This window comes from Myodes glareolus, chromosome 5 (assembly GCF_982192425.1).
Source record: "Myodes glareolus chromosome 5, mMyoGla1.1, whole genome shotgun sequence".
Taxonomy (NCBI): domain Eukaryota; kingdom Metazoa; phylum Chordata; class Mammalia; order Rodentia; family Cricetidae; genus Myodes; species Myodes glareolus.
Window position 1 is genome coordinate 99,080,776 of NC_142030.1, and position 25,947 is coordinate 99,106,722.

At 37.8% G+C, this 25,947-nt stretch overlaps 1 protein-coding gene across 1 annotated transcript in view; it reads left to right on the forward strand.

Annotated features, from left to right (window-relative positions):
* Actr3 (actin related protein 3) overlaps window positions 1–25,947 on the forward strand; it is a 44,802-nt gene that overhangs the window by 13,700 nt on the left and 5,155 nt on the right. The window contains exons 2-8 of the mRNA XM_048443786.3: window positions 5,636–5,691; window positions 7,532–7,656; window positions 11,825–11,935; window positions 15,505–15,600; window positions 16,476–16,583; window positions 18,207–18,350; window positions 20,328–20,501. Of these exons, the coding sequence (XP_048299743.1) occupies window positions 5,636–5,691; window positions 7,532–7,656; window positions 11,825–11,935; window positions 15,505–15,600; window positions 16,476–16,583; window positions 18,207–18,350; window positions 20,328–20,501 (814 nt within the window). The remainder of the gene's footprint in view (window positions 1–5,635; window positions 5,692–7,531; window positions 7,657–11,824; window positions 11,936–15,504; window positions 15,601–16,475; window positions 16,584–18,206; window positions 18,351–20,327; window positions 20,502–25,947) is intronic.

Sequence of the window (25,947 nt, forward strand, 5' to 3'; positions counted from 1 at the left end):
TAAAGCAGTTTAGGCCTCCCCCGTCTCCCAACAGGTTGATATTTCTCCTGCTGTTACTTCAGTCATCCAGACTCGGTAACTTCAGAAGTGCTTATAATTCTGTCTTCTATTTTCCCATCTCTAGGTGCAAGCCCATCCCCCTAAACCTCAGAAGCCAAAATCAGTATTGTAAAGCTGTGCTTAACTACCATGGCTATTCTACTCTAGAAAAAAGTTCTTCTGAAAATCATTGTTATTTCCTAGGCCATAGAGAAACATTTTTGGGTCGCTTTCTCAAAAATGTTTTACTGTCCTTATGGGTTGCATAAAATTTAGTAAGCTAGCTTTGCCATATTTATTTCATGATATAAGGATACTTTTCTCAGTTAAGTATAAAGAAATAAAGTGGACTCACAATTTGTCTATATAACTTGACACATATGTCCCTCCCTATGCCTGAGATAGCTCTAGAACACAAGGAAACCTGATAGTGATTGATTGGAATGAAAACTGGGTAGGGAGGAGATAACTATGGGAGAGAATTATCTTTAGGCTTTTTTTATATTGTATTCATTAAAATTTCTTCATGGGCATATATTACTTATTCAGGAATTGCTTTCAAGTAATACCCATACATGATTAGAGCACTTAAGAAATAATGATAAAAATTTAAAAACCAAAATTTCCCCCCTTTTCCATCCCATTAGTTGAAGATAGCTACAGTTTCCTGTTTCTTGTGTTGTTTTTCCAGAAGAGAAAAACAGTGATATTCTTTTATTTATTTTTTTTGGCATGTTTCAGCTCTAAACACATGTAGGTCTCTGTCAATCCCAAGGGTTTAGTGCTTGTGTCTTTGACATGTTTCTAAATAGTCACATAAGTATGATTTCTCTGTGTGTGAAATATTTCTGAGCTATTGAAAATGACTATAATATCAGCAATATAAAACACAAGCACACAAGCTGTTAAGTAGTGACAAAGCATCAGGATGCTACAAACATTGCTGGGAACTCATCATTAAAATTCAATGTCTCTGGGCTGGAGAGATGGCTCAACACTTAACAGCACAGACTGCTCTTCCAGAGTACTTGGTTTCAATGCTCAGCACCCACATGGTGACTCACAATTGTCTGTAACAACACCCTTACACAGGCATACACACAGGTAAAACACAGTGCACATAAAAATAAATAAATAGTTAAAAATTGAATGTCTCCCGAAAGAATGATTTCATCCCTTTTATTTACTACTAGTATATATCTAAGGTATATAAATAGTGCTGTAAGTACACCATATGCAATGATTCCCACAAAGTAACATATCCATTCCCTAGCATATAGTTGTATTCTATTTTTATGTGTGATACTTTAAGCGAATTTCAAATATACAATATATTGTTATTGTCTATGGTTACCATGCTGTTCCTTAGTTAATTATTCCGAATAATTATTCTTACAATTATTTTTTTATATTTAGTAATTATTCTTATAATTGAAAGTTTATATCTATCAGCATCTTTCTATTCCTTTCACCTCACAGTCCCAAACACCATTCTTTATTTCTTTAAGAATGACTTTCATATCATCTTCATTAATTTGTGATGCATCTATGTGTAATTTTCTTGGTGTTTAAATGTTTGGGGTCTTTCAAGCATATATCTAAGTTGGGAGAGTTGTTAATCGTTCCTGCAAATGTGTCACTTTTTGGTTTTGTCTCCTGAGTCCTGGGGGGCCCAGTCTTTCTTTTTCTTACTCCCCTCCCGGCTTCCAGAATGGATACTGCCTATTGATGTGCTTCCAAGTTTCCTGATTTTTAACATTGTCATTGTACTGCTGTGTCCCTAGTGTTGTTGTTGTTGTTTTTAATCTAACCTGAACCTGTTTCCATTTGTCCTTGGTATCATTTTCATGTTTCTGGTGATTCTTCCTTGTTATCAAATATAAGAATATTCTTTTTATTTCATGATAATATTCAAAGCTGATGTCCAGTATTTATCTGATGATTCATACAGACATGATGATTCATGTCTTCTGGTTTTTCACATGAGGAGTTTAGTTGGTACTGAGTGTATGGGTATTTACTTTAAAGTAGGGAATCAGAGCATCTGATCCAACTTTAAAAGCTTTATTTACTCATTTATTTTGTATGTTATGGGTATTTTGCCTGCGTGTATGTCTTTATACCACATGTGTGCCTGGTGCTTTCAGAGAACCAAAGAAGAAATTGTATCATCTGGTACTGAAGCTAGAGGTGTTTGGGGCTTGCCACATTGATGCTGGAAATCAAGCCCAGGTCCCTGAAAGAACAGCCTCTGCTCTTAGCCATCAAGCTATCTCTTCAGTCCCCCACTTTTTGGTTTTAATTTGGTGGGGACGTAACTATTTTGCAATTGACTAATCTTAAAGAAACTGAAATTAATTTTAACTCTTATCTTGTTGGCAGTAGATCATCATTTTAAGATTTTGGGGTTAGTGATTTGTAGAGATTATTCTCATCTGCTTTGTAGAAGTTCCAGACTTAAAAGCAGGACATACTGTTTGGGGGTTTTGGTCTCATACAGTTTGAGGTTGTCTGGTATTAGACAAGTCCTCAGTTTTGTATGATGTATTCCATTCCATTTACCCAGGAGAACAAAGTGTACTATTGGTCTTCTTCCTTAGGGCAGTGGCTCTCCGCTTGTGGGTCACTACCCCTTTGGGGCCAAATGACCCTTTCAGAGGGGTTGAAGATCCAATATTTTTCATATCAGACTTTTAAATTATGATTCATAACAGTAACAAAATTACAGTTATGAAGTAGCAAGGAAATTTTATGGTTCTGGGTTTCCACAACACGAGGAACTGTGTTAAAGGGTCACCTGGACTCTGGTGGTAATGTTTAGATCTAATGTTGTAGTCTTGTTTCTGACTGGTTACGGTTGTGTCATTGATTCTCATGTGAGGAACATGTATACATCAACTTGTGGTAGTTTTTCTGCAAGTGAACACTTCTGATTACTGTCTGCAGACCTGTGGGCAGTTCAGAAACATCCATTTCCAGCTATTGTGGGAGTTCTATTTTTTCCACATGTAAAGACTTAATATTAGTAAGAAATTTTGCGTTGGAAGAATGAAATACTACTTTGATGTCTAAGAGTTTATCAGATATTAACTACAAGTCTCAATTGGCTTAGAAAAAGATAAGCATGTCATAACTGTAAATTTAAAACTTAAGGTATAGATGTGATTTAAGATGATGTAGGTAATGGACTGCGGAGAGAATATGTGGAAAATAGAATTAGGACTGGTACTTGTGTGTGCTGTGTAAGGTTCTGTGGTAAATACTTTACTGTGTTATCTTGCTTAATCCTTGTGAAAGCCCAGCTAACTTTTTACAGATGGGATCAAGACTCGGAAATTATTAAATAATAAAAAGGCAATTGGCTGTCTGGAACGGTTATGAAAGCTTTCAAGAGGCAGTGATACCCTGAATTTTGCAAGATGAGCAGGAGTGTAGCGGTTGTGTTGAGGGCTGGAGGGCAATCGTCAGATGTGGTCAGAGCAGGGTTAATAGAGGCTCAGTGGCATGAGATGAGCCAAGCTCTTCAGAAGCTCTCTGTTCAAAAGCTCTCAGCAGTACTGTGACTAGGGAGACTAACGGCATTGGAACAGCTGGGAGGGGTTATTAGGCATCACATATTAAAGGAACAGTATCATATGCTTTGCAAAGTTTTGCTTTAGAAACAAAAGCATAGACAGTGGGAAATACTTGAGCAATATCATGTTTTGAACAGTCTTGTATTTCTCCTAATATGTAATGGTTGAATCTGTTTAGCATATTCAATTCTTGAACTTAGTTTTGGGGTTGACAATTTCAAAAGAGAGTCTTCTTTCATATTAGATAAGTTTTCTGCCGCTATTACCAGAATTCAGTGATGTCACAGTAAGTTTTCTACTTGTATTTAGTAAGTTCAAGTATAGGCCAATATGACTGTTGTGACTTGCTTTCTAAAGCCTATTTGTAGTTAAGAGTGTGCCCATCTATCTCGTATGTAGCTTCAAGCACATTGTCAAAGCTGTATTATGCTTTCTAATAGAAGTTTTATTAGCGTTTTAGCACTTTATTGTTTAATAGTATAGATGAATATGCTGAATCAAAACATTAAAAATCATTTGTTTGAATAGTAAAACACTCAAGTGATATGAAATGACATATAATTAAAAATATCTTCATTTCCTTTCTGTGTCCTACTTGCTTTGCTCCCCTAGATGCAACCAAAATTCCTTATCTCATACATTTTAGAGATACTTTGTGTCTAGATTGTCAAATGTATTCATATGTTCTTATTCTTCTCCCTTGTGTTTACTTCACTTTTATGCAGCTGTAGTACACTTTGCTCATTGATCTGTACCTTGCTTTGTTCAGTTACCCCACTATATCTGTAAGTGTTCCAGTCAGTATATAAAAGCTTCCTCAATCTCGTTATACCTGAGTAATGTTCACAGTGTACACTGAGTGTATTTAGCTAGTTTCCCTTCTGTCATTTCCAATCTCTTGCCATTACAAACAAGGTTCTACAGAATGATTTTTGTGTGTGTTTGTTGTTTCACACAATAGTAGTCTTGTAGTGACAATTTCTTGAAGTGGTATTGGTTAATAAGGTGGTTCAGTGAGTAAAGGTGCTTGCTGCCAAACCTGATTACCTATAGAGTTCTGTCTCTGGATCCACATAGTAAGAGAGAACTATCTCTGAATGTTGTTCTCTGACCTCCACATGCATGCTGTGGTTTGTACGCGCACAATCACTGTAAATGAGTAAACTTAAAAAGGAGGGGTATGTGGGTAAAGTGTCTTATTGCTGACATGATTTGAGTTCAGTCCTTTGAGTTCAGTCCTTGGGACCTATCTGGTGGAAAGAGAGAGCCAACTCTTGAAAGTTGTCCCTTTCTTCCACACCTGCATCATGATACACATACATGCATACATATATACATTCATACATACATAGATGTGCTTTTAAGAAAAAGCTGTGGGGCTGGAGAGATGGCTCAGAGGTTAAGAGCACTGACTGCTCTTCCAGAGGTCCTGAGATCAATTCCCAGCAACCACATGGTGGCTCACAGCCATCTATAATAAGATCTGGTGCCCTCTTCTGGCATGCAAGCATACATGGAAGGAATGTTGTATGTGCAATAAATAAATAAATCTTTAAAAAAAAAAAAAAGAAAAAGCTGTGGGCATTTGCGTCTGTATCTCAGTCATAGAGCATTTATTTGCCTAGCATATATAGAGAGAGCCTCATAGTTTGGTCTACAATACTGCACAATGAAACAGAACTGTGGATATACGTGATTTTTTTTTTTAACAAGCTCCCCCCCCCCCCCCCCGCTTAATTTTTGTTTTTTCGAGAGAGGGTTTCTCTGTAACAGCCCTGATTTTCTTGGAATTTGCTCGGTAGTCTAGGCTGGCTTGCTTGCCTCTGCCTCCTGGAGTGCTAGGATTAAAGGCATGTGCCATCACTGCCTGGCTAGTGTTTTTGATAGTTTTCAAGGCAGAGGTGCTAAATGACTAAGCTTTTGAATATTGTATGTTATGTATAGTGAAATCCTACTTTTAAACAAAAATCTAAAAATACATACTGAGATTAGTGAAATTTTACGAAATTTTTATTTTGCAGATATACAAAACTAGGTTATGCTGGAAATACAGAACCACAGTTTATCATCCCATCATGTAAGTATTCTTTTCATTCCTAGATGAGCTGATTTAAAGGCCTTTCTCATTATCAAAATAACTCATTAAGTATGTGATTCTATCAGAATTAGGCATTTAGAAACGTGATTGCCTTGTTGTAAATAGAGCCTTATTTCCAGATCTCTTAACTCTTCATTTCAGCTGTTTACCAAATGTGCTAAGTGTCTCTTAAGGAAAACAAAACAGAACAAAACCCAGTAGTGGGTTGGTAATTAAATGGTTTCCTGCTTTGAGAATATTTCTACTACCTGTGTGTGACTAAGTAGCCCAACCTCAGCCCCTGTAATTCAGCTAAAGTGACCGCATTTCAGTTAGAGATGTGAGTACTGTTTGTGAGACCTATCCTATAGACATCCACTGCAAGTGCCAGTGTCGTCCTCCACTCAGCAGCCTCACGCATTTTCTGATATCCTAGAAGCATACTGTGCTTGTAGCATTGTCTTTGGGAACTTTTGTTCTTTCCTGCTTTTCTTAACTTTCTAATAACAGTAGATTTGGATTGCTAGAGGTATGTTTGTTAGTAAAGGTGTATCTTGTCTTCAACATTACTTTGGTATTTTTGATTTTGACCAACTTAAGGCTGTTTGCATAATTATATTGAATGAAGATGCTTAACTTGAATTCAGAAAATTAAAACTTAAAGACTTTATTGCAGGTTTAAAAAAACATTGTTTTTATTTTTATTCATGTGTGTATGTGTCTGCCATGTGTGTATGGGTGCTGGTGGGAGATGCAGGAGAGCACCTGGTCCCCTAGAGCTGGAGTTGTGAACTGCTGAGTGTGCTGGGTCCTCTGGGTGAACTGTAACACTCTTAACCAAGCTCTCTCTCCAGCCCCTAAATGTACAGAATGGATTTTACCTCTGGGAATAGACAGAGACTTGAAATTATTTAAAGGAATTGCTATGAGTTTTCTTAAATTTATTGAGGTGTCTTTTCATATATGGGACTAAAATTTAGCAGATTACTATTGGCTAAAAGTAAGTAGAGAAAAAGATTAAATAGAGATGTAAAGAAAACTTGTTTTTAAAAGTTCTTTTTGCAGATTTTCTCTTTTTATTAAAGTTTCACCTTTGATTTCTTGTTCTTCAAGCTTTATATTGACTTTATAAGATTATAATTTTATTTTAATTTATTATTATGTTATATATTTGAACATATATTGCATAGTTGACGTAATGTGTGTAGAGGTCAGGATTACTTTCTGATGAGTCAGTTCTCTCCTTCCTCCATGAGGATTCTGGGGATCGAATTTAGGTCATGAGACTTGTGGAATAAGTGCTTTTACCCACTGAGCCATCTCTCTGGCCTTCCAGGATTATATTTTTTATTTCGAATGAAGCTAAGAGTTGGTGTCAAAGGACTGTAAATACCCATTACTTGGGAAGCTGAGGCAGGAGGTTTTCAAGTTCAAGACTGTTGGGGATAGCTCAGTGAATTGTACTCTAAAGAAAAAAAAAATTGAAAGGGCTGGTATATAGCTTGGTGGAAGTACACACCTGACATGCGTGGGACCCTAGTAACACCCATAAGCACAGCTAGAATCAAAGTCAACTTAACAGTTTTGGAAGTATAGCTGAACAGTCCCATAGTAGTGCTGTTTTCGGAGTACTCGAGGCCTTGTTCCTATGAGGAAGCTGAGGTGTCATTGTACAGAATGAATTTTGTCACAGGTTTCATATGACTTCATTGATTACTCTGTTTATGCTATTTGTTGTTGTTTTTTTAATAATAATTTACAACTGAAGAAGGGCAAGGTAGAAGTTTGTCTAATTTGAAAGATGAAAAATTCTAAAATGTCTAATTAACTTATTTCAAAGGTATTGCAATCAAAGAGTCTGCAAAAGTAGGTGATCAAGCCCAGAGGAGGGTGATGAAAGGTGTGGATGACCTAGACTTCTTCATTGGTGATGAAGCAATAGAAAAACCCACATATGCAACAAAGGTATGTGTCTCGAGGGATCCAGTCAGCTGCTTGTTGTTTAACTCTGTGTGGACTTGATGCTCTCATGCATCATTTTTTTGTTTGTTTGTTTGTTTGTTTTTGCTTTAACATTTTTGATTCAGGGTCTTGCCTGGAACTCGCTCTGTAGAACTCAGAGATTTGCCTGCTTCTACCTCTTGAGTGCTGGGGTTAAGGTGTGTGCCACAACATCTGACTCTGTTCTCATCTTCCTAACCATAGAAATCCCCCCTTCCCCGCTTTAACATACTGGAGTGAATGTTATCCCCCTCAGTAGGGATTGATTTTTCTCTCATCTCCACGTTGCCACATCAGGGAATGTTGTTCTACCTCTTCCCTGCCCTTTCTGTCTGTCTGTTTATTGAAATAGAACTGATACAGTAAAGCAAGTAGTCTTCATTGCACAGATTAGAGAAGTTGTGTGGCCGTCCACAGCCACTACTCTAGCCTTCCTGGAAGGTAAGCATTTCCAACCATTTGTTTCCTCTGTTGGGGGTTCTTTCCTTTTTTTGTAATTTTAAATGACATAACTGCCCCCGCCATATATAAAAATAAAACTTTGCAGTTTTTCTTTGTGCTGTAAAGAAAGTAGCAAGAAACAACCTCCCTACCAATGAGACCGTATAAAGTCAACAGAAGGGAAACTTGATAGGGTGTTCCTGGAATGTGCCACGGGAAGCACTCGCCTAGTTGGGGATTTAGCAGTTCTTGAGGGATAAATCATTAAGCCAGGTCTTGGGGAATAAAATAGGAGTTAGGTGAGATATGTGGATAGTCATTAGGCAGAGAGGCTAGTATATAAGAAGGCTTATGAGGAAGATGGAAGGCAACATAGCTCATATTCCTGAAATCCAAGGGCAGGAAACCCTGACTGCTCTTAGGACTGGAGAGGGAGGAGGAGAGGGAGTGGGGGGAATGGGAGGGTATTGGGAGGAGGGGAGGAAGTGGAAATTTTTATAAATAAATAAATAAGTAAATAAATTAAAAAAAAGAGGAGGAATGTATTGACCCCATACATGCCTGTCACTCAGCTTTGGCAATTACAAATTTGTAACTAATCTTACTTTGTTATTCCTTTCCCTAATTATGTTTTAGTCAGTCACTACAGAGTACTTGCCTGTTAACAGCATCTCATGGTTTTAGTCAGAGTTTAGTACATTTCTATGCGTGTTCCCTAATTGCTTAATGTTTGGGTCCTGGTTAAAATAAGAATTTTCGACTGGATTTAGCTATTAAGTCTCATGAGTCTTCTGACCCATAACTTCTCTTTCTGCATATGCTTTTAAAAGCAGCTGTCTCAATGCATTTCCCATGTTATTGTGTCATTTGCCATGATCCACCACCACTTGTTCATTGTTTTATTGTTGGCATAGAAATCTAGAAGTCTGAGTCAATAGTATGTTAGAGTTTATTGTTTGAGAAGAATAATAAACGGGATATCTAAGGATTAACAAGGAATGGTTGACAAGGCACTGTTGATGACTAGATAGGTAGGTAAGGTTATTCCTAGTTACTTCTGAAATAAAGGGCATTAATGTAGGAGCACTGGGGTAGTGTATGGAGGGGAGGATAAATTTAATTTCGAATGCAGCATATTTGAAGTACCTGTGAGGCAGATCACATGTTGCCAGACAGTCCAGTGTGTGAGCTTTGGAGCTCAGAAACAAGATGGATAAGGTCAGAGGTAAGGGAGGTATCAGTTACTTTGGGAGGTGAATACTGTTACCTAGGAGAGTCTGCAGCAGGTGAGAAGCCTGAGAGGTATACTAATTAGGCTTGAGAGGTACAGAGATAAACAGCATGGCCTATCAAATAAGATAGGTGTGCTGAGCTGGAAGTGCTGAGGTGAACTGAATGGATGTAGCTTTGTGGATGGTAGATCAGGAAAAGAGTAGGGGTACTATTTTATGAGGTTAGCTGTGATGGGGGAGAGAGAGAGAGAGAGAGAGAGAGAGAGAGAGAGAGAGAGAGAGAGAGAGCGATGAAAGGATAAAGCTACAGAATTAAGATTGGAGGACGTTTAATGTTAAATTCTGCTTAGGAAACTGAAAGAAGGGGCACTTAACAAGGTCTTGAAAAAACCAGAGGAATGTACTCTGGATGACAAATTTGATCGGGTGGGAGCTAGAGCGATGAACCAGTGATTATGAGTGCATACTGTTCTGCATAGGCCCTTCTGCTCACAACTGCCTGTTACTCCAGCTCAAGAATAAGACAGCCTCTTCTAGACTCTCAGGCACCTGCACTTATATGGATTTAACACAGAGACACATACCACATATACATAATTGCTAGGAGTATTGCTAACATAGTGGAAGTTTACAGATTGGGTGAAGGAGACTCAGTTCCTCTCTTGAATTCTCCATTTTCTGTGGAAGATATTAGGTGCCACCTGCTGCTCAGGAAAAGGGTGCCCCAGGAGAAGTGAGGTCGGTGTGGTCTGAACATTGAAAAGTCATCTGTGGAGTGGTGAGATGAACAGAGTGGTTAGTGTAGATGGCCCAGACAAGGTGAAGTTCTTTTGCAAATAACAGTAACATGCCTTATAAAGTATGGTGGGCAAGGGTCCTCAGAACCAACCCTGTGGGTTATCCCTCATTGATACTTAGATGTTGAATATGTGACAGATAATCTGTCAGAGATTCAGGAGCTTTCTTGGTGCCTTTTATATTTCTGTAACATTTTCAAAGTGCCACCCAGATTTTGAAAAAGAATGTATGTGACAGTTTGTAACAGGTTTTTCTCTTTTGGGCCACCAACCAGCTCTCAAATCATGATATGGAGACTTAGATTATTAATTATGAATGCTCAATTGTAGTTTATGTTCTTTTCTGGCTAGCTTTTTTTTCCCTTTAACTTAAAATCTATTTCTCTTCATCGACATTTTGTCTTGGGGCTCTTTAACTTCTCTCTGTATGTCCTACTCTGTGTTTGCTGACTGAAGGCTGCCTGGCTGGCCCTGGACCTCTCTTTTTCCTCATTCTTCCCTGTCTTCTCTCTCAAGCCTGGATTTCTCCTCCTACTTACTTTCTCTGCCCACCAGCCCCACCTGTCCTTTACCGGCCTAGATATTGGCCGGTCCACTTTGTATTAGAGCAGTCAAGTGCCTTAGGCAGGCAAGGTGAAACAGCAACACATCTTTACATAATTAAACAAATGCAGCACAAACAAAAGTAGCACACCTTTGCACAGTTAATATTCCACCACATAAACAAATGTAACACATCTTAGTCTAGTTCAAATAATAGTCCACAACAGTTATTTATTAAGTAGCTAGTAATGTTCAAGCCACATAAAAAGGCAGATTAAGTTGAAAAAAATATTTTTACTTCATTGTTAACTGTTCCCATTGGTAAGCTTTGCCTGATAAGCCCTGTGCAGCTGTCCACAGTGGAATGGATTAAACATTGCTACTTCCATTTCTTGCCTTCAAAGTGGATTTTGTTTTGTATGTTTTTTCTTTAATCATAGTAACAGGTGGCAACCCAACTTCACAAAAGAAACATTGTCATGAAGGAGTGCGGCACACGTCTGATGTTGAAAATTACCCATAGGCTAGCACATGGTGTGGTGTGTAACCTGTGTATGCTTGTGGGTTGCCCTGGTTCAATTTAGACCTGTACAGTCCTCCAAATTAAATTCTATGTGCTTAATTATTATTCTGACTATCATATATTTTTCAATGTTTTATTTACTGATTTGTCTCTGTAATTATCTTGAGGTGATATCTCAGTGCTGTTCAGAGTACTCTCAAACTTGTGAACTCAAGAAGTCCTCCTGCTTCAGCCTCCTCAGTAGCTAAAATACCAACTGTGTACCACCTATTCAACTACCAAGTATGAATTATATGTTAGATATACAACAGATATTAATAATGAGCTAATTATTGAAGAGTAAGAAAATTAGGATGAAGTTGGACATTTTTGACATATTCATTTTATATTTTCAACCACCTGAATGTACATTGTAAAAGAAATTTCATTTTTCTAAGTGTGTATATTTCTACTAAGGATGACCTGTGGTAACATTGCACCTAAAGAATACATCTTTTTCTAATATTTGCTAATGAGCTAATAGTCTCTGGTTTTATATTTATAGGTCTGTTTTCTTGACATTATTAAGACTTAATTTGTGAATTTTGTTTTAATAGTGGCCAATCCGCCATGGTATAGTTGAAGATTGGGACTTGATGGAAAGGTTTATGGAGCAAGTGATTTTTAAATATTTAAGGGCAGAACCTGAAGACCATTACTTTCTTTTGGTAAGTACACATTATGATTTATTGGGGACTCCCTCTTTTTTGGGATTGGATTTGTAAGCCCAGGGTGGCTTTGTTCAGGATCATCTGCCTTTCCTCCCAAATGCTGGGTTAACAGGCACATTGCCCTGATGCCTAGTCTACTGGGAAGAATTTGAAGAGCATTTTAATGATCCCTAGTATCATTAGCAAGCATATGTTATCATGCTTAAGCTGTCATATCTGAAAGACTTTGTTATATAAAACTCATCCATAAGACTGACTGCAAGCTGTGGTAAAGTAGCAATGTGGTCAAGCACAAAAGTGTAATCACATAAGAGCTTTTGATAATTAATATGTAATCATTAAGATTTGGCCCAAAATAATAGTGTTATTTTATTTTGTTTTGTTTTGTTTTTTTCTCACTGACAAAATAATGTAAGGAAGAAAGTTTTCAGTTCATAGTTTCTGAGGCTTACATCCACAGTTGTTTGGCCTCATTGCTTCTGGGTCTGTGCTTGGTAAAGCAGAGCATCTCTGTGGGAAGTGATAGAGCAGAGGGTTGGACCTCAGGGTAGGGGGAAGACCATCATCTGGACCCTGGTAACTGACTCTAGCCAGACTATCCTCCCCTTCACAGTTCATTCATCTAGCTATTCAGTGGATAAGTCAGTTGGTGAGGTGGAAGCCCTCATGGTCCAGTCACCTCTGGGAGCTGGTCAGCTGGCAGTGAAGGCTTGAGCACATGAGTCTGCAGCTGCCAATTTTAGACTTAAAACTGTCATAATTATCTTCAGAAGCAAGCTGCAAAGCAAATTCAAAAAGTAAACAAGTGGTATTTTGTTTTTTACTAATATTAGGTCTGTAGAATGTTTCTTGTTAAAGGTTAGGCCACCACCTCATTGGTTTATTCCCCCCCCCCCCCCAAGACAGGGTTTCTCTGTGAAACAGTTCTAGCTGTCCTGGAACTCACTCTGTAGACCAGGCTGGCCTTGAAGTCACAGAGATCTACCTGCCTCTGTCTCCTGATTGCTGGGATTACAAGCATGTAGGCATGTTTCACCACTGCCCAGCTCATTGGTTATTTTTAACAGTAAAAGTACAATGTCATTTAATTTTTTAACTTTTAAAAAATTAACTCATGTTCATAGCTTTAAAAGCAAATGCTTCTAAAACAATATTTCTTTGTTTTTAAAATTGTTTTAAATATTTATTTTATTTTTCTCTATGACTGCTTTGCCTGCATGCGTGTATATGTATTATGCGCCTATCTTCAGAGGTTAGAAGAAGATACCAGATCCACTGGAACTAAAGTTACAGAGGGCTGTGAGCTTCCATGTGTGTGCTGGGAATTGAGCCCAGGTCCCCTGCACGATCAGTATATGCTCTTTACCACTGAGTCATTCCTCTAGTCCCTCTTACTTGTTATTAAAACTATTTAATAACTACTGGTTACTTCATAGTAGAATAAATGAACTCCCCCCCATCTTCTTACAACACAAAATGGCTGCCTTTTGTGTCTTTATACTTGAACATGAGTTTCAATGTTTTATTAGGTGATTTGTGAATACTGTTTGTAACTGGACAGTATGTAAAGTTGAAAGAATACTACTGTTTACACATACATATACACCTCTATACCTACAACCTCAGTGCAATAATTAACATTTCAGTCTAAGTATACATTTAGAGTAATTGCTTTGACATAAATTTGTTTATCCTTCTGTTAGTCTCTTTTGTTTTTGAATCACATCAAAATAAGCTACATTTAGGTGAGAATCATTTCATGCTTAAGCAGTATGTCCATCATCAAGCAGTTTGTTATTTGTTTATGGTTATTCTTTTATATAAAATTTGTGTATTATAAAATCACAAATCTGAACCATTCTATGGATTTTGACCAGGCTTGGCCAAGGAAAAAGGACCAGATTAGATAGATAGATAGATAGATAGATAGATAGATAGATAGATAGATAGATAGAAAGAAAAAGGACCAGATATACATAGATAGATAGATAGATAGATAGATAGAAAAAGGACCAGATATACATAGATAGATAGGTAGATAGATAGATAGAAAAAGGACCAGATATACATAGATAGATAGATAGATAGATAGATAGATAGATAGAAAAAGGACCAGATATACATAGATAGATAGGTAGATAGATAGATAGAAAAAGGACCAGATATACATAGATAGGTAGATAGATAGATAGATAAATAGATAGAAAAAGGACCAGATATACATAGATAGATAGGTAGATAGATAGATAGAAAAAGGAAGGACCAGATATACATAGATAGACAGACAAACAGACAGACCAACCGACTGACCAGGCTTGGCAAAAGAAAGAGCACCAGAGATAGATAGACAGACAGACCTACCGTCCAGGTTTGGTAAAAGAAAAAGAACGAGAGAGAGAAAGAGAGAGAGAGAGAGAGAGAGAGAGAGAGAGAGAGAGAAGGAGGGAGGGAGGGAGGGAGGGAGGAAGAGAGAGAGAATTTGCTTTTGTAGTCCATATGGACACTGAAGATTCCAGATGAGAGTGTAATGGGTTCTGTCACAGCTATTGAGCCCTACTGTAGAGTAAAAATAGCCACAGACCATACTTAATGCAGGAGACAGTATTTAATGAAGTGAGTGAGTATAGATGTGTCCCTGTAAAGTAATATTCAGGATAGATGGCTGGTCCACTGTCAGTTTTGACAGTTGTATAAGTAACAATATAAGTAACATATTATCAATGCCTTTTCTAGTTAATTCATGCTCTCCATTCCCCTGAGGCAACCACTGTTTCATTCACCTTAATTTTTTGTTTTACAAGTGAATTAATTTTGCCTGTATTTGGGTTTTACGTAAATGAAATCATATAAGGTGTGCTGTAGTAAAAATTGTATCCAGTTTAATGTTTTCGACTATGAGAGTCTGGCTGTTTGAACATTTTTTCTCTATAGACATTTATTCTCATCTCTTTGTGGACTTGCTCTGCTGCAGGGCAGAGACTTAGCTGGTTTAGACCTCTGGCCTGGAGTGTTTTTTTTCGTATAATACTGTTCATTCTAGCCTGCATTTAGTGTGTTAATCTTCTTAACTTTGGTCATTGTGTGTGTACAGACTTTTTTGATTGGGTTTTAATTTTCATTTTCTTGATGACTTGTAATGATACTGAACACTATTTTTTTTAATTGAAATATTTTTTCCATTCTGTCTGTTCCAATTATGGCTCCCCTCCCCTAATACCTCACAAATCTTCCTGACTTCCCACCCAAATCCACACTCTTTCTTTTCTATGTAAATAAAATATAAACATATTTCTAAAATAATAAAACAAATCAACGTGGGACTAAACAAATGGGGGGAAAAAGAACCAAATCAAAAGGAGAAGGGACATGTAGACACTGAGAACATATTATTTCCATGTATGTGTAGGTCTGCTTTAATTCTCTATAGTTTTCCTATAGTCTTTGTGTCTTCCTACTTACACATTTAGTACTTTTTAAATTACTTTATAAATTATTTTACCTTTAGAATTTGCCTATAAAATTCCAAAATGATCTCACATTGTCTTTTAATATATTCAATTTAATAGACTGAACCTCCACTGAATACTCCAGAAAACAGGGAATATACTGCTGAAATAATGTTTGAGTCTTTCAATGTTCCAGGCTTGTACATTGCTGTGCAGGTAAGTGATTTATACTTATTTAATCTTGGCTTTTAGATTTTACTCAGGCTTAATTTACTCCTAAACCATGCATCTCTCTTTTCCCAGAAAGCTTTACCATAATTAATCATACCATATTCTCCTGTGTTGATAATTTAGAAACAACTAGGAAAGGGAGATAGTATTTGTAGACAGAAAGAAAAACTTCTTTTCCTGTCTCCCATGATTGTTATGAGTTTAGAGCAAAGGAGGATGGTGGGCTAAATACCTATTTTGCTTCCTTTTAGGTTTACTAGCAAGTGGGAAAAGTCAGTTTTGTTATCTATTTTTAGTTACTATTCATATATATTGATTATAAGATTATCTAACTTTTAAAAAAATGTTATTCTTAGTTTTCAAAAATGTTTTTTAGGAAAGAGTTGTTTTTTATTGGCCATGGCGAGATTCTTGGTAGGAAAAAATGGTGTCATGTGTCAATCGATTTTTTTCTGGTTAGCTCAGAGTATGTAGAAGTGTATGTGACCTTTTCAGTTAAGGTACGTGTTGTACAGTGTTAACTGCAGATTGCGTTTAGGAACTTGGAGTTTGAATTCTTAAGAGTAATGCTTCTGGCTCATGATGTTTGGATGCCTTGGCACTCTGTGGTGGTCTGGGTAAGTTTGGGTAAGGTAGTGCTCCACATATTACGTGTCTGTGTCACTCTTGATTGTGGCTCTAGGAAGAGAGTGATCCTACTAAACTCTGAACTTTCTAAGTGGCCTGATACCATAAGAGACCCATGAACTTCTCTCAGTGAACTGTAGAATGTATGCAGTGTTGTTATAAGTTACTTCTATAGACTTGTATCCCTAGTAACTCTTTAACAGTTTATTTTTGTCTGTCTTACTTTTTTTCTAGCTGTTCTTGCCTTAGCTGCATCCTGGACCTCAAGACAAGTGGGAGAGAGGACGCTGACGGGTACAGTAATAGACAGTGGAGATGGAGTCACTCATGTCATTCCTGTGGTAAGGACAAAGAATTGCTAAAGAGAATGTGGAGTAGTACACCTAGAAGTAAAAAATTAATGACACCTTTACCAGAGTGAGAAGCTCTTTTTGGCAATCTTTCTGAGCCACCATCATGGGCCTCATGAGGAACTTAAGGATTGTAAGAGCCAAGGCTCTTAAGAGCATCAGCAGTTCTGAAAGGAGACAAAGCTAGCTCCCTATCATACTGTGCCCCAAAGTCAGTTAGGCTTGGAATTGATGAAGGTCACAGAGCTGGGGGCAGTGTTGTGGACCTCACACAGTATGGCATAATCAACCTCAGATTTGATCTTCACTTAAAGACCTAGGAAAATAGCAGAATAATCTGCTGAGAATCTTAGCTGGCATCATGGGCTACAAAGAAGGAAGATGAGAGCACACAGGAGGGAAAGTTTTCAGTGAGCTCAAATAATAGTACATGGCAGCTTCCAGGTATGGCGCACATTACACCTGCCAGCCACAGGTTTTCTGTGTGAATACTTAGCCTGTCTGGCAACTTCATAGAAATGGAATTATAGACTCAGGTCTTTGTGACAGGCTATGTGCATTTAGAGTAATGTTTTCAAGATCATTCATGTATAGTATATATACTATTCCATTTCTTATTTTGCCAAGTCATATTTCACTGGGGATATATCCCCTTTTGTTTTTAGCCTTTGGGTATCTTTAATATCTTATTAGGATGTGCCTAGAATTTAATAGCTTTGTGTAATTTACTCGGTAGCTCCTTTTTCTTTAATGGTGTATCTAAAATAATTGTGGGGCTGGTGATGATTTGGTGGGCATTTATTCTGTAAGTATGAAGACCTACGTTCAGGTCCCTAGTACTCACATAGTAAGTAGAACAGAGCTGTACATGCCTAATGATAGCAGTGGTAAGTAGAGACAGGATAGTCTCAAGAACTCAAAGATCTAGTTGAAAACAGCACTGCATGGACTGACTTTGTGGGAGCCTGGTTTGTTTGGATGCTCACCTTTATAGACCTGGATGGAGTGGGGAGGACCTTGGACTTCCCACGGGGTAGGGAACCCTGACTGCTCTTAGGACTAGAGAGGGAGGGGGAGATGGGGAGGAGGAGGGAAAAGGGAGGCAGGGAGGAGGTGGAAATTTTTAATAAGTAAATAAATACATAAAACCCTGCCTAAGAATAATGAGACACCTCCTCTGACCACTGCTGCATCATTGTGCTAGACAAGGTCCCTATCACGATTTGTACCATAGGATTAAACCTGGCTTTTGCATTTCTGTGAAAGAAAAAAGAAAACAGCAAGTTTCTGGTTCAGTCACAGACACTGTGTTGAGGAAGACACCCAGAATCCTGCCCCAGCCTTTCAGATGCTGGGAATTTAGGCATGCCTGTCGCATGTGGCTAAGAAATGGATCTTAATTTTTAGAAATATATTTTAAAACTATTATATGGGAATGGGATAGGGCATGCTTGTGCCAGGACATGTGAGTAGAGTTGATTCTCTCCTTCCACCTTTATGTGGCTTATAGGGGTTAAACTCAGGTTTTCAGGTTTTAAAACAAATGCTTTTCCCACTAAGCCACCTTTATGATGCTGAGAACACTAATGAAGGCACTTGTCTCCTTGTATGCAGGCTGAAGGGTATGTCATCGGCAGCTGTATTAAACACATTCCAATTGCAGGAAGAGATATAACATACTTTATTCAGCAACTGCTGCGAGACCGAGAAGTAGGAATCCCTCCCGAACAGTCCCTGGAAACTGCAAAAGCAGTAAAGGTAAGCTCTGGCAGCATGATTCAGCTGGAAATTAGTCACAGGCTTAACTGATGGCAGAAGAACTCTTCTGTCCCAAGTCCTCTCAGCCAGTCAAAGTGATCCCTATAAGTTGTTTTTTTCTGTTTTTCTCACAAATAGATAGGTGATGATCACCTGCCCTGTGCGTATTCTCTCCATGTTCACATTGAGACAACTAGCATAAGAGTGTTTAAACTTAAACTTTTGTGATTGCCCCTTTTATTAAAAGTAAATACTTATTTTGCCCAGAAATTCTTTTATCTTAGCTTATTCTGAGGTTTCTCTGTGTTGCCTTTACTGTCCTGGAACAGGCTGGCCTTGTACGCACTGTGTGTACCTGCTATTGCTTCCCTAGTGCTGGGATTAAAGGCGTGTGCCACTACTGCCTGGCTGAAGTTTTTATTTTAATCCTAACAGTTTTCTGTTATTAAAATTATTTTGACGTAATTGGCTTGTTGAGTTCTGTAGTATAGATGCTGTGCGTTACTCAAGTGATGTGGAACATGGACAGAAACTGTGCTGGGTATATGAGGTATTTGATTAGGCTTTTGACTATATGCATTCTTTATTATATCCGTGTTTCATGCATGTAATCAAAATATTTTCCTTATTCTTTTGGTATTGCTTTTGAATTTGTCATTTATCCACAAAAACCAAACATTTTCTGTTGTTCTGATGCTTTGAATATGTAAAACTGCCTTTGCAAAAAAGAACTTCATTTATTTACATCTCTTTGTATGACATTAGTGGAGGTGTTTTTGTTCTTTCAAACATAGATGTAAAGATGCCTTGACTACTTCCTGTGTATTAAAGAAACTACTAAATGATTTTCAGACTTTTTCTCAAGTTGATGGTGCATCACACCTTTAATCCTGGCACTTAGGAGGCAGAGGCAGACAGATCTCTGTGAGTTTGAGGACAACCTGGTCTACAGAGCGAGTTCTAAGACAGCTGGCGATATAAAGAATGTGACTATCCAAAAACAAACACCCCAAACTGCCAAATAAGAAAAAAATTAATATGAACACTATTATTTTCAACTTCTTTGACAAATGAAAATCTACTAGGAATTTAAATTTATTCCAGGGAAGACTACTCAGGCTAAAGGTCTTTTAAAAACCAATCTCACCTCCAAGGAGAGATGTGTAAGATAATGAAATTGTCCTTTTTTCCTAGGAGATTTTCCTTTTGTAGGAGATTGAGACAGGGTCTCACTATATAGCCCAGTGTGTGGCCCCCAACTCACAGAAAATCCTCCTGCCTCTGCCTCCCCAGTGCTGGAATTAAAGGTGCGCATCACCACGATGCCTTATCGTGACAACCTTTTATATCTTTTTGTTATCTGTGATAATATTTTCAGCTACCTTGGGCAGAGTCCTTGATGTGCAAAGTGATAAGAAATTGTATATGTTGCTCAAAAACTGCCCAAGGGATAGAAGCACTGGGACATAGTCAGAGATAATCATGTGCTAATTCAGACTTGCAGATAATAGCAAAGTAGCTTACATTTCTACATTTTTTTTCTTTATTCATTATCTTGATGAGAATTAGTTTTCTTCCAAATAGGCATAAAGGATCTCTGTTAATTTGTAGTTATAGCTATTCTTTTGCGTATGCCTTTTCATTTTTCTTTTCTAGAATGTTTTATTCTGTTACAAATGTATTAGATGGGGAAGACTTTAATGAATGTTTTCATTAAGTGGCGTTAAAATGTTAAGACCAAGTCTAGTCTTTCATATTTTAGTAGTACTGATGGCGTCAGAAACTGTGTATGTATGGGCCTTCCATTGTACTACATAATAAGATATTCTAGCATTAAATTTTCACCTATCACAATTACTTAATTATATTTAATGAAATTGTTTTTATTCTGATCTGTTGACTGATATACTATCTTTTTTTTTTTAAACTTTTCTTAAAACGAAAAAACTTACCTTTTTTTCTTTATTTGCTTTTAAGGAACGCTATAGTTATGTCTGCCCAGATTTAGTAAAAGAATTTAATAAGTATGACACTGATGGGTCAAAGTGGATCAAACAGTACACCGGAGTCAATGCAATCTCAAAGAAAGAGTTCTCCATTGATGTTGGCTACGAGAGATTCCTGGGACCGGAGATCTTTTTCCACCCAGAGGTAATGCTTGGTAGTTTGTGGTTTTGTTTGTTTTTTAATGGAATTACTTTGAAATATGTAGCAGAAAGTCAGAAGAAATTCAGAGAGAGTCAATCTCAGAAACTCTATGTCCTAAAGCACCATAGAATGATTTCTGTCGTACCCCACCCCTGAGAAGCAGCTCATATTAAAGCAGCCTTGTCTGTTATCCTACCTCTTCGATCTTTATGACTCATGAGGGGTTTCATGGAAGAACAGGGCAGAGGATCACCTTTCCAGTTTGTAACAACTTAAACCTTGGAAAATCCAGAAGCCTGTACCTAGTGTAATATGACTATGTGTAGACTTCAGTTACTGTCATAGCTATTAGAATAGTCTCTGATCTGTGGAATCTAAGGAAAATAAAGACTCTCTTAAAATAAAAATAGGTGCTTTTGATATTCTTAAAATGATAGTAAATCCTCCAGGTAACTTGGTATTAGAAATTTAACTCTAGTAGTAGAATTTTAATATTCAGTGCCTGCTGTGCTTATACAGCATCAACAAGTTATTTTTAATAATTGCTTTATTTTCACTTATTGGCCCTAACTTTCATGGTCTCAGAAATTGGATATTGAAAGCTGAAAGATTATTTAATCTTATTCTTCTTGAGTTTAGAGAATAATAAGAAAGGTAGTTAAATAAAGGTAGTTTTCTTAACAGATGGGCATATGTGTTGAGGGTATAGAAGTCAGCTTGGAAGAACTGGGGAAACTTCTCAGAGGGCTGAAAAATGACATCAGCCCAATGGTTGGGTGGGTATTTATCTTACATCATAGTCTGGAAATCTAACATGGAAATGACAGATTTGTGTCATTTATAAAAAAGGTTGTTTTGGGTCAGAACAATGATGTGGACCAGGTTGGAATCATGTGAGTTTGCTATAGTGTTTCAGGTAAATAAATATCTGTGTCATGGAGAAAAGAGGTGAAGGAAAATGGAAGTCTTAGGATTTGGTGATTCTGCTTAGATATGAGAGGGATAAGAATATGAAGAATTGATAACTTGAGTAACTTAGGTCTTTCAAGTGAAGTGTGGAGTTGCAGTCAGAGTCATGAGGTCAGAGCAGACGAGTGAGTCTGTGTAGCCTTTTCTTCGCTGTGCATGGGCTGCAATTCTGTAGTCTCATCACTCAAGAAGCTAAGCCAAGAGAATCTTAAGTTTGAGACCTTCTTGGGCGCCCCAGTGAGACTTCTTGCTCCTATCCCCCTAAAAGCAAAGCAAACCAAACAACAGAACATCTGAGTTCTAGGGATTTGCAGCCTTGGTATCCCCCCCTAGTTCATTTTTGTATTGACTTTGAGTTGTGGACAGTAACTGCTGCCTCTCTCCTCCCCTTGTCCCTCTGTTTCCTTTGTACCCTGATACTTTCTACACTTGAGTCAAGTCTCAGCGCTTCTGTCTGCTCGAGCCGTGCTCCTGCCCTGTGACCATCTCTTATCCTGTGCCCTGTTTACCGTGCGGTCATTAACAATTCATTTGCTCAGTTTAAAAGTCATTATCAGGAAATTGTCTCTGAACTCTGTTAGCTTGACAAGTCTCTTCTCAGGATATGTAAATGCATAATTTATTTGTGAATTTGTATTTCTTGATTATGGGCTGACCCAATGTACACCTTCTAGACTTTCTGTAGAGTCCCATATTCCTTCTCTTTCAGTCTGGAGGCTTCCATTGCCTTTTCCCTTCTCTCTTGTGTTGGATACTTCCCTTGTGTCCCGTGTCATCTGCATTCATATTGTTCAGTTTTTTCAGGTAAAGATAATTTATTTCTAGATTTCCTGATAAAGCAGAGGAGATGAAAGCTTATTTTCACAGGAAGACTCCTGTGTGGAGGGTAAAGATTTTCAGTAACAGAAAGGGAGGAGCAAAGGGAGTGGGATTAGCAGTCTGTGAGGCTTATTTAGGGACCTCGACACCCCTCTGTGTGCTTCCATTAACTTTAGATAGGACAAAAATAGCTCCAGAAGCTGGTTTCTGAAGAATATTCTGTTCTTAAGAATAGATTAAGCAGAAGTCTTGATGAGGAGAAAGCTTTTGATAGACTCCTATAGAGAAGAACGGCCTCTTTCTATCTCAGTTTCTAAGCTCCCGGCTGTAGAAATAGTCCATTATTGTCAAACAACTTCATTCTTTGTTTGATGTCATTGGTGACTTAAATGTTGGGGGAAGGGTCTGTGCGGCCTTGTCTTTGTGTTGTTTCTATTTTTATTTTAAAGATTGTCTTTACCAGTAGTTTTAGTTTGGGCAGAGAAAATTAGACAAATGTGTTTAGTTAGTTCACTATTAATTTCCCAGAATGGAGCTTGCTGTGTGGGTGTTGTAGAAAGTGTGTCACTTCCCAAGTGAATTTTGAGGATCCTTAATGGGTACTTCCTGTGTTCTTGTTTGCCTGTCACTTGAAGTAGTCATTCATTTTTTTAAAAAAAATTCGGACTACATGAATTATTGAATATTTTACCTATCCAAGATTTTAGCACTAAGATATAAAAGATCCAAGAACATTTTTTTATTCTTACTAAAAAAATTTTATACAATATATTTTGGTCATAATTCTTTTCCCTTCCCAAACTCTCCCCAGATCCTCTCTCAAGCTCTCTACCAACCCAACTTTATGCTGGTGTGAGCAAAAAAAGTTGCTGCCCAGTGGCACTCTGTGGGAGAAAGCTGATTTTCCTAGCAGGTGTCAGTTGCAAATAGTTTCTTACAAAGGGATGAGAAAATTGTGTCCACTTACTCTTCTCACTGCTGCAGTTTTGTCTAGCTTGTGAAAATCTCTGGGTGTGTGTATCACTCCTGTTGTGTCTGGAGGACACTGTTTCCCTGGGGTTACTAACCACCTGTGGCTCCTGCCATCTTTCAGCCTCTTCCTTCTCCTGTAGATCCCTGACCCTTTGGGAGGTGTTTAATACAGATATCCTTTTGAAAGTTTATTTTTAAATGGCTAAGTTCAGCACAAATATCAGAAAGAAGTGATTTCTTTTATAAGAAAAATACTTGGGACTTTGAATTTTTTTAAGAAAAAATTATATGCCATTTTATGTTTTAAATTTATTATTTATTTCTAAATATAAGAAATACATGTGGTGTTATATTTATTTGGGGTGTTCAATCCACCTAAATAATAATAGCCCCTTAGAATGTTCGCAACAGCTGTGTGCTACTGAGACCTGATCAGGGGATAGTTAGAGCTGAGACAGTTTTCAGAACAAAGCTGAAGGAATGACTGAGTATTAGTTTTGGGGAGCAACTGTTGAGTTTATTACAGTATTGAGGAACTTGTAGCAAATTATTATTCACTTGTTTAATACTAGTTTGTCTTTATAAAATATTCACAGCTTACTACTTTATTGAATATTATTCTAATTTTATTTTTCTTACTTTATTATTTATGCATATGTGTGTTTTACTAGCATGTATGTCTATGTACCATTTCTTTGCTTGGTGCCCACTGAGAATAGAAGAGGGCATTGAATCACCTAGAACTGGAGTCCTGGATGGTTGTGAGCCACCATGTATATGGGTGCTTGAAATTGAAACCAGGCCTTCTGGAAGAACAGTCTATGCTCTTAATTGCTACACTATCTCCTCAGCTTCAGATAATTAATTTTTAAAACTATGTTTATGAATGCATGTTGGTACACTTGAATGCAGGTGCTTACCAAGGCCAGAGGGTTGGATCTTCCTGGAGCTAATTACAGGCACTTGTGAGCCAGTACAGGTGCTGGGAACTGAACTCAGGTCATCTGCAAGAGCAGCACACACCCTTAACCACTGGACCACTATTCTGATTTTCATTTGGGGTTCTGTAGTGCAATAACCCCTGAAGTTCTCCAACAGATAAGTCCAAGTTAAACTTCATTTCTTTCTGTATTAGAATTTCTGTGGTATACACAGAGTATAGGAACTTTTAAAGGCTTTGTAACGTTTTGCTTATTAAAAACTTAAAAACTTTATGTGGTAGTGTGCACCTGTAAGCCCAACACTCAGTAGGTTAAGGTAGAAAGAAGCATGACGTAAACTCTAGGCCACCCTAGGCTCCATAGCAAGAACCTGGGTTAGTAAAGTCAGAAGGGAGGGATATCTACTTTGAGAAGGATGCAGAGACAGCTGCAGATTGAATAGCCAAGTTCTGACCTTTTGCTCACAGTGTGACAGATAAGATGAGCAAGATTATGGGAAAGGTTAACAATGTATGCATAGGGGGCTGTGTGTGTGTGTGTGACTGTTTAGGTAAATATTGAAGAGGACAAAGGACAATGAAGGCACTTTACTAGTTCTGCCTTAACAATGGAAGGATTTTGAAGAAATCAATGCAATAAAAAAAGATTTTTCTGTCAAACTGTTGATATTCTCTGACTAGATTTGAGAAAAATTAAGGATTTTTCTGTTTGTTTTCTTGCTTTTTTTTTTTTTAATCTAAAATCAGTGCGAGGTTCTAAGGCTAAAGTATTACCATGGGCTCGTTAAAGCTCAGTGCTTTGAGAACTGTAGGTTCTTCAGAGCACTTGCTGTCTACAGCCAAGATTGTCTGCATTCACAAATGTCATGACAGTAAGATTTCGAGTTCTGTTTTGGTTTGTTTCAGTTAGTCAGCCTCGGACTGTATATGAGCTTGTCTTTTAGTGGTATCTAGAGTCAGCTGAGTTGAGCTTTGTTTTCCATTTCCCTGTAGTGTAGTGTGTGTGTGTGTGGAGGGGGGGGTCTACTTTCCAGGTAAAATGTGGCATGTGTGTTTGCTTTTGAGCATCACAATTTAAAAGTGGCTTTATTTTGGCTATGGTGTATCCTACGATTACATCACTGACACTTTGTTCTTCATCTGTTGATAAAGTTCTTGAGAACATTATAAAGTACTGAAGACTAAACTAGTGTTCCTAAAGGAAAAAAAGGTTAGGTTTCTATGAGCCCCTTGTCATGTTTCATCATCCTATCTGTTCATAGCCCCGGTCTCTGTGTGCTTCTTGAATATCCACACTGCTGTTCATGTCTGAAGGATGCTGCCTAACTGGGACTTTGCAAGACCCACACCCCAGTCTTCCTAGACACATGTGGACTACACTCCAGTACTGTGCCTTCTAAGCAGCAAGATTACCAGTCATAGTAGAAACCAACAAAAAAAAGTCACTCAATGACTGTGAAAAGGACACCTGTTAACAGTGCCACAGTTAAACAAGACAGCGTATTAGCCTGGTCAGCTTCAACCAGGGATGTGCACACTTGAAAGGGTGTAGAAAACAAGTGTCACCTGTTGACATGAGTATTGCAAGTCAGTATTCACACAGGCAAGTTTGCAGATGCAGAATCTGATGATAGGACATATGGCATCTATTTCACTCTTACTGGTGGACTGTTGGTGCTTGTTATCCCCTTTGTATAGACATTTTATGTGTGTGTGCCTAATGAACTGAGGATGTCAGAAGACGGCATC